The sequence below is a fragment of the Bos mutus genome, chromosome 9 (assembly GCF_027580195.1).
Source record: "Bos mutus isolate GX-2022 chromosome 9, NWIPB_WYAK_1.1, whole genome shotgun sequence".
NCBI classification, from domain to species: domain Eukaryota; kingdom Metazoa; phylum Chordata; class Mammalia; order Artiodactyla; family Bovidae; genus Bos; species Bos mutus.
In genome coordinates, this window is record NC_091625.1 from 68205170 (window position 1) to 68215056 (window position 9887).

The 9887-nt window shown below is 40.0% G+C and overlaps 1 protein-coding gene across 1 annotated transcript; it reads right to left on the reverse strand.

The window, feature by feature from the left end:
• Positions 1 to 825: 825 nt before the first annotated feature.
• LOC102282971 (NEDD8) lies at positions 826 to 1071 on the reverse strand. The gene has a single exon (XM_005907407.3). It carries the CDS (start codon positions 1069 to 1071, stop codon positions 826 to 828), a length of 246 nt encoding a protein of 81 aa, XP_005907469.3.
• Positions 1072 to 9887: the final 8816 nt, after the last annotated feature.

Here is a 9887-nt window from a genome sequence, read left to right on the forward strand (position 1 = left end):
AGTGGCAACTAATAAAATAGACACAAAAGAAATCTGTTTTCTTTCTTTCCTTCTATCTGCCTATCTTCTATCATTATCTATCTATCTAATTATACTAGCAATTAAAAAGATAAATCTGTCACTCTCTCACATTTGTGATCTTTTAGTTTTTCTTGGATTTATATCAACAAGGTAAAGAAACAAAACCATTTCTGGAAAAAAAAAATCAATCCTCCTTACCCCCACTTGGTTAGTTAAGAATAGATTTTTCTTCAGAATACATTTTTGAAGTGAGTTACTGAAGTAGTTGTAATTTATGATTATTTGCCTCAACCTGCTTGTAAAAAGGGGTGATTTTGTGTATTTTTATCTCTCTTTTTATCATACCTAAGTAAACCTGGGGATTACTTTAAATTTCATATTTAAAACACACAATGCAGGGAAATCAGAGCAATAACTAAATTTGAACATCAAGCATTCTGATGAGGACAGCATCTCATCAATTTGAAGTGTTTTCTAAATATGTAAAGTGATTAAAATATACAAGTTAAAGGAGCATTTCAATCCCAATTTTTTTTTTTTTTTTTTTTTGCCAAAAAATATTTTATTGAGAATCAGGGATGCAGCCATAAGAGAGGGAAGCACACAGGACTGCAAACTAAAACCTAATAGCCAGCAAGGGCCCTTTGGGCCAGGAACACTGCTTCCTGGGGTCCTCACAGTCTCCCACCAACAGACTGGGCAGCCAGGGGAGGGGGCAGTGGCTCTAGTGTCCCACAGAGTGAGAGGATATATGATGCCTCATTATGAGTGACAGGGCAAGGAGGTAAAATGGAGCAGGGTCTATCACTGCCGAAGACCACCCCCTCCTCTCAGAGCCAATACCAGATGGAGGACTGAACCACTTAACAGCTTGTAATCAGCTGATGTCTTCTTGACGTTTATCTGTCTACCACTGTAGGTGAGCCTCTGCTGCTCTGGGGGAATTCCCTCTTTCTCCTCCACACGCTCTTTGATTTGTTCCACCTCGTCTGTGGGTTCAGTGTCAATCTCAATCTCCTTTCTGGTCAGCGTCTTCACTTTAATTAGCATCTTCCTCTCCATTTGGGGCTGCACACAGATAAATTGCTGCTTCTACCGCTGCTGTCGCCGATGCCTCTCTCAGTCCCAATTTTTGATAGTAAAGCATTTCTGAATTTCATGCAATAAAAGGACCTTACTTGTAACATTTTCTCATAAAACTTTATGTGATTCAAACCACCAAATAGATTTTATCCAAAGTAAATTTAAAAATAAATTGTGTTTGAAATTCATATATAACAGCTAAAGATGAAAAGGAATATATATATGACACTGGATCAAAGCAGTTAGTGAGTTATAAATGCCAAGTGTATTAGGTGTGGTGTAACAAAACAAAAGTAGAAAACATAATTTAGTTCTCAAGATAATTCATACATGTATAAATTCTGTGGTTCAAGCCAATATCTCACCAGTAGAAAGATGCACACATTATGGTAAAGGTGTTGCAAAATGCTCATTACATGGGTTTCTTTGATGGACAAGCAATGTCTCCATGTCACTATATAGTCCAGTTCTAATCATTTCTGACTTTCCAAAAACCATGTTTTGGGACCATGCTATTTTACTGACTTGCAAAATTGTCTTGTTGTTCAGCCCGTTAGTCATGTCTGATTCTTTTGTCACCCCATGGACTGTAGCCCGCCAGACTCCTCTGTCCATGGAATTTCCCAGGCAAGATTTCTGGAGTGGGTTGCCATTTTCTCCTCCAGGGGATGTTCCTGACCCAAGGATCAAACCCACATCTCCTGCATTGGAGGCAGATTCTTTACTGCTGAGCCATCGGATAAGTGAAGTAAGTGAAATCGCTCAGTCGTATCTGACTCTTTGTGACCCCGTGGACTGTAGCCTACCAGGCTTCTCAGTCCATGGGATTTTCTAGGCAAAAGTACTGGAGTGGGTTGCCATTTCCTTCTCCAGGGGACCTTCCCGACCCAGGGTTCCAACCTGGGTCTCCCACAAGGTAGGCAGACGCTTTACCTTTTGAGCCACCAGGGAAGCCCAGGAGCCATCGGATAAGTCCCCAGATTGTCTTAACTGGGTTTCATTGTTACCTTACTTCTTACTGAGAGACATTTCAAGAAATACTAGTATGAGCTGACATTTCTGAAAATGTTGCCTTCTTTATCTCCTACTGCCTCTTCAACTAGAAAAGTTCCCTGGGGAACTTTTTTCTTCTGTAAAGGAAATGAGATCTTTTTTTTTTTTTTTTTTCCTTCCTTTTTTTGCTTTGTCTTCCTGGAAGCTCAGAGCCAAAGTTGTTCTCAAAATATAACAGCTCTGTTGGATCTTAGAACCTACTTACATGTATTTTCCATTGTGTTCTCTTTTTTCCTCCCCTGGACCTGTTTTCACTTTAGAATGTAATGAATTCTTTGTAGAAAGGTCATGGCTGGAGAGCTAGCTAGCTAGCTAGATGTGATTGATAGATCTGAGGAACATGGTAGGAATCAGAGTTAGTTGAGGTTAATAAACAAAGTCTACTGGTATGAATCAGAGTTAGTTGAGGTTAATAAACAAAGTCTACTGGGAGAGAACAGGTTATTAAAAGTAATATTTTATGTCAATGGTAAAAGTGTATGTTTGTTCACTAGTGAAAATGCAGACAAATGAGAAAAACAGAATTTCCACAATCCTACCAGCTAGGTGGATCAGATGGCAAAGAATCTGCTGCAATGCGGGGACCCAGGTTTGATCCCTGGGTTGGGAAGATCCCCTGGAGGAGGAAATGGCAACCCACTGCAGTATTCTTGCCTGGGGAATTCCATGGACAGAGGAGCTTGGTGGGCTACAGTCCATAGGGTTGCAAAGAGTCAGACACAACTGAGTGACTAACACTTTCATTTTTCACCAGCCAGAGATATGTGCTGTTAGATTTTTCGTGTCATTCTCCTTAATACCTTGTCTCCATGAAGAATATGCATCGGATAGACCGCTTGGCCTCCCCTGTGGCCATCTGCAGAGCCGTCCTTTACTCAACACTCCTGAGGTACAGGTCCTGCCCTGGGAAGTTCCCATACACTATCATATCATTCTCGCACCTGGGCGAGGAGTACTACCCTCTGCCCCCCAACCATGAGTGAGGAAACTGAGACACAGAGAGATTATGTAATTGGCCTAGAGCTAATAATATTTAAACTCTGGTTTCAGCCTAGGCGGACTGACTTGAAAGTATATGCCTTGCCCTGAGCTACCATTAGAACAAGTATTACATTTATTGAAAATCCTTCTAAGTTCAATGTACTTAAACCTCTTTCAATGTACCTGATTAACTGGAAGCTCAGTCTTTTCCTGAGATGAATCTCGTGACATTACCCTTCTGGAAACTTCTGGGAGGGTTGGGCATGATGCCTTGCTGCACATATTCAGAGCCCTTGCCTTCGACTCTGTACTTTCACATGCTAGGGGACACCATAACTTATTCATTGTGTCATTCACTACTGCACATCTTGATACTGTGTTGCTGGAAGTGTCCAGACTACTGATTCCACAATATTCACTTGGCTGACACTGATTTCCTCCAACCTGGGGAAATACATATGTATTACATATGACAGAAAAAGGCTAATAGCCTTCAAAAACAAAAAGCACTTGATAATCAATAAGAAAAAAACTCACTGGAGAAACCACAAAGGATAAAATGCATAAAAGGAAGTTCATAGAAGGAAAAATATTATCTGTTCAATAAACATATAGAAATGTGTCCAACCTAATTTTTAATTTTTAAAATGCAAGTACAAATAGAAACCAATCTCAGCTTCCTCCCTTCTCTGTTGATAAATTGGCAAGCCAGAGCATTTGGGTGTGAAGAAAATAAGCATTCTCATAACTGTTAATAAGAGAATGGTTGATAGCAATTTTTTCTGAGATAATTTGGCATTATTTATCAAATATTTAAAGAATTGGCCTTTTGATTTTGCAACATCACTGCTAAGCATTTATCCTGAGGCTATCTTGTGTGTTTATACAGAGATAGATGATAAATGTAATTTTTGGTAACTTTTTTATAATATAAAACTGAAAACAACCAAAGTACTTATAAATAGTAGATCAGATTTATAGATTTATTGGATCATGGTTGTTCATGAAATGAAATATCACTCAGTTATTAAGAAAGATGATGTCTATGTATACACTGGTGGTGGTTTAGTTGACTGATAAGTTATGTCCAACTCTTACGACTCCATGGACTGCAGCCTGCCAGGCTCCTCTGTCTATAGGATTTTCTAGGCAAGAATACTGGAGTGGGTTGCCATTTCCTTCTCCAGAGGATCTTCCCTACCCAGGGATCAAACCTGGGTCTCCTGCACTGCAGGCAGATTCTTTACTGACTGAGCTACCAGGGAATTCCATGTATATACTAAGATTTGTATATACTGTCCGTACATACCAGAGGCTCAGCTTAGTGATTAGAAATAGATTTTGAAACCTCAGTGCAGACTCTGGAGCCATACCTTCATTCAAAACCTGGCTCCACCACTACAGCATGTATTACAATCTCTTTGCGCCTCACTTTGCTTGTCTGTTAAGTGGACATAAGAACAGTACCCATCTCATAGGTTTTTATGAGGATTAAAGGATTCAGTGTTTGCAAAGTGCTAGATGATGGCTTGACACATAGAAAGCATTACATAAATTTTTATGAAATAAAACAAATACTGATATGAAAAGTTAAAGTACATGGAGTATAAAGTAAAATGATTCAGAAGACTGTAATTCCATATATCTAAAAAAAAAAAAAAAAACGATAAGGGTGAGATCCATACTTGCATGAGAATACATTTCTGGAAGCCACCACAAGAAATGTTGCATTTACCCCTGGGATATGGAAAGGAGGTAGATGGTCTCAGAGCCCTTTCATCTTCACCCTTCTTACAGTTTGGAGTTCTTTTGTTTGTATTTCATCAGCAACAGCTCCTGGTTTTGACAGATTTTATGAAAGGCAGAAGACTGGTTTGCCCCAAACTCACAGAGGACTTCTGCCAGGTTGTGGTGGATTGAATGCCACAGGCCAGGCTCGCATAATCTCATCTCTGACTCAGCCAACATATCAGTATTAACACACACACACACACACACACACATTCATGTACACTCACATGCATACTCACATATATGCATACATATACACATATGGTACAAAATTACAATCAAGTGGTAACACAAATTTTTGTCACTGTTTTTTTCAGCTAATGATTCTTTAGGAGTATTCTACCATTTCATTAAATTTTCTTTGGAAAATATCATTTTAACAAGTGCATGATGTTCTACCATGTACGCATCCCACATCCTTTCCTGGACTGTTTTATGGGACAAAACAGCCCTAGTTGAACCGAGAATCAAGCAGGGTGTTGTGTGAGGAAGCCCTGCACAGTGTTCCCACAGCCTCCCTCTTCATTTTTTACTGGCCTGTGACATTCCTTGCTCGTCATTATACAAATGCAGCCAAGCTAATTCACTTTAAGGCACAGATTACTGATATGGTGGGGGAAAAATAGATACTGATTTGGAAAAAAATGTCTGTATTTTAACAGAGAGCTAACCATTTATCTAAAGTGTAATTTCCAGTGGTAGATTTCCAGTCATCAGGAAGAAGAGTAAGGGAGGATTGAGCAGAATGGACAAAACAATGAGAGTTAACATTTGCCATTTAGGCTCAGGAAATGCTGGTTGAATTGAAACATTTGGAGGTTGGCACAGATAGGCCTTCAATTTATCTTCCTTGGATTGTTGCAAATCGCTGCAGCATACAAACCATAGGAAGTAAACGAGTCACAACAATAACAGGAAGTCACAGAGAGTTCTGGAATATAAAGCACTAGCTTTCCAATTTTGTCCACTCATGCTTTCTAGCTTTGTTATAACCTTGGGCAAGATTACTTGATTTCTCTGTGCTCAACTTTTATCATCTACACAGTATGATCTACCCTCAAAGATACTGTGAGACATCAAGGCTCAACGTGCATCTTGATTTCAGGCTTTCCTCGCAGGGAAGGCTGAATGTCAGCATAGACAACACAGAAAACCCTTGACAATAAATGTGAATTCAACACAAACCATCTAAGTGGGCAACTGATCTTAGCCTCACTTTGGTAATCAGTATATAAATTCATGGTTTAACTTAATTGAATGTCCAATGACTAATTCCTGACACTTTTTAAAACTTGGAGTCATCCTTTTCTAAAATTTTTATTTATTTATTTATTTTGGCCATGCCACAAGACATGTGGGATCTTAGTTCCCCGACCAGGGATCACACCTATGCCCCCTGCTTTGGAAGTGCAGAGTCTTAACATCTTGACCACCAGGGAAGTTACCCACTCCCTTACACTTTTATTGTCATCGAGAGGAGAAGCAGGAGGATAGATATACTTCTAACATTTGGGAGCAAAATACGTTTGTTTGATTACCTCCTTTAATCCTCAGAGTGGCTGTTTTAAGGTAGATTCTTTACACAGAGAGAGATGAAAGCTTAGCACTTACCCAAATGCACATACTTCAGAAGGAGTATAGCTGGAATTAAAATTTGAAAGCCTCTATTTGTGGCTCCACACTGCCTAGGTGATTTTCAGAGGTCTGTAGAGGCACATACAAATTAAGCATTACTATTATCATATTACTCAAAAGGTTATAAAACCAAAGTAGCATGAGTCACCAAAATGAGAGTGACTCACCAACATCTCTATTGTGAGAACTTTTTGTTCGGGAAATCTTTCCTCAACATGGAAGGGACTAATTTATGATGAAATGTTTCATAAAATAAAACCATGATATGTCAGTGACTACAACTGTATATACCAGCAAGACCTGGATTTTTCTATACAGATGACTAAGCTTCTTAGGGGCCTATAAAGTATATTTGATATAGATGTTTACATACAGATAAATATAGTTATTACATTTGTAAGATAAAATTGTATATGTATTTTGTATGTGTAGACATGTACAAATATGTCTGTTTTTGTTTAGTTACTAAGTCGTGTCTAACTCTTGTGTGACCCTATGGACTGTACCCCGTCAGGCTCCTCTGTCCATGGAATTCTCCAGGCAAGAATACAGGAGTTGTCATTTCCTTCTCCAGAGGATCTTCCCAATTAGGGAATCAAACTCACATCTCCCACATTAGCAGGCAGAGTCTTTACCACTGAACCACCAGGAAAGCCCCACAAATACATATATGTATGTGTGTTAGTCTCTTAGTTGTGTCTGACTCTTTGCTACCCCATGTAGTGTATGTAGCCTGCTAGGCTCCTCTGTCCATGGAATTCTCCAGGCAAGAATACTGGAGAGGATTGCCATTCCCTTTTCCAGGGGATCTTCTAGATCCAGGGATCGAACCTGGGTTGCCCACATTGCAGGCAGATTCTTTACCATTTGAGCCACCAGGGAAGCCCACATATATGTGTATATATATGTATATATAAAGGGTATATGGTTTCACTTTTACTTTATACCTGATCTACTGATAGTTAACATTGAGTAAAACATTTGAAAATACACAAATTTAATTATTTTTCTTCCTCTTTGTAAAGTGAGCTGCACATGTTCCAGCTCCTTTCCCAGAGAATCATCTTAGCATTATGTCCATTCACATCATTTTGCCTTTCCCACTCATGGCATTCCCATGGAAACCAAGGAAGTGGATCTTATACACCTGTCTCCTCTTCCTTGTTGAATGTGGCCGGTTGTCTTCCCATCCATTCAGCAATCATCTCTGAGTCCCTGCCTTTGTGCCCCTTGCTGTGCCAGGCCAAGCAGGGTGAAGCACTAAACTCGTATGCAGATGTAAGTCACTCTTTCTCCTCTCCAGAAACTCTCAGTTTAATGACGTGAAGACACGCTGGGGCCATGCTGAGGGTGCAGCTGAGAGAGCTCCGTGAGATGGGAAGCTGAAGAAGGGAAGTCCCCTCCAGAAGGTAGAGAGCCAGTGACTATTTTTTGAGAAAGTGTGAGAAAGCTGGTCAGGAAGTGTAGAGAAGACCTCAGAAGGATGTGTGCTTAAAGAGTTTCAAGCCACCTGGTTTTATAACACTCTTCAGCTGATTTTGAAAGGAAAGAGATTAGAAAACAACCTATATATTCAGGAAAAGAAGCCTTGAGGCATTTTTTTTTCCCACCTTGATATTGACACACCCGCGCCCATCACCTGTGCCATCAAAGTCACTAAGCATAAATGCCATGGTGCCAACAACCCCCCACACCGCCCCCCCACCTCAAGTACGGACAGTCACAGCCTTTCTCCCCTAGTACATGCTACTTGTGAGGTGATGATTGGGGTCCTGCCTCATTCAAGTCAGACAGACGGGGAGTCAACTCAGCCTATCGTTTAGTAGCATTGCGACCTTCACCAACTCGCTTGAATTTTTGAATTCTCGGTTTCCTTACAGGTATAATGGAGGTGTTAAAACCTGTCTTACAAAATTTTGAGGAAGGAATGCTGAAGATTGAATGAAAAAATATATCTAAAGCACCTAGCCTAGTACCTGGTATATTGCAAATATTTAAAACTATATTTAATGTTGTTTTGATTCTATACATATATCATCTTCCTCCCTAGTCTAATCTTAATATCCATGATTTCTCATTTTATAGCCTTTTTTTTACAGCATTATCCCCGCTCCATTGCCTCCTGTTTAAAAGTGCCTCTTGACTCCTTCATGCTGTCCAGAGCCAATGTTCCTTGGCCTGATGCAGCCTTCCCTGGGTCCCTCCCTTAAAGGACTATCTGTGTCCTTTGGGTTTGTCCCCTTCCTCCATCCTGGTACTAAAACCTACCCTTGGTCATTTACATTCCTATTCTGGAATATTCTGTGGTTGTTAAAAAAGCACAATATATGTGATGTGACTATACTGAAAAAGATCTACTAATGAAAAAGGGAAATACAGCTCTGGATGCATGGTACGATCTCATTTTTGAGACAAAATCTACTTCTCTTGTTGTTTAAAATTTTTCAAGAAGCATGTACTTTTACCATTTTGTGTGTGTATATTTTTAAGGAAACTGGTATAAGTTATAGGCATTGCAAAGACAGGTGAAATGGAAAATATAGGTTAAAATGAAGGAATGGTGGTAGGCAGTTCACTAAAGCTAGTGTTTTCCCAAGTGGCTGTGAAAGGCATGTTTGGCAGATATTAATGGCTTTCTTCGTAGAAACAGAGGTGGCTTAATCAAGTAAGTCTGAGAAGCACCAAGTTAGGTGAAGTCAACAGGTGCATTTGCTTAACACAGGTTATCTCTATAGCTTTAAGGTGCTCCTGTTCCCTGTGAGTCTGAAAAGTGGAGGAAAAGGTGCTCGGACAGCACCATCATTCTCTATGGAGCAAGCGCAACATTGCTTCCCAGGTGGGGCCAGTGGTTAAGAACCTGCCTGCCAGTGCAGGAGACGTAAGAGACGTGGGTTCGATCCCTGGGTTGGGAAGATCCCCTGGAGGAGGGTATGGCAACCCGTGGGGAATTCCATGGACAGAGGAGCCTGGAGGACTGTGGTCCCTAGGGTCACACAGATTTGGACATGACTGAAGCAACTAAGCATGCAAGCCTAGCATTGTTTTCCCACTTGAGATAGGAGTCTCAGATTTTGAGAAATGCTGACCACAACTATTTCTCCCCTTAAATATCTCTACTTTTATCTTGTTCCCTTTTATTCACTTCCCATCTATATTCCACCAAGTGTTTGTATCAGACTGTTACCTTTAAGCTCAAAACTTTGTCCATTTAATAACTATAAAAAAATCTCACATACCATCCCTACCGTGATTCCAATTGGCTGAACTATTTCTCTGTTACTAGATGTTACTTGGCTTTCATTTTTTCCTCTGTAATAAATAAG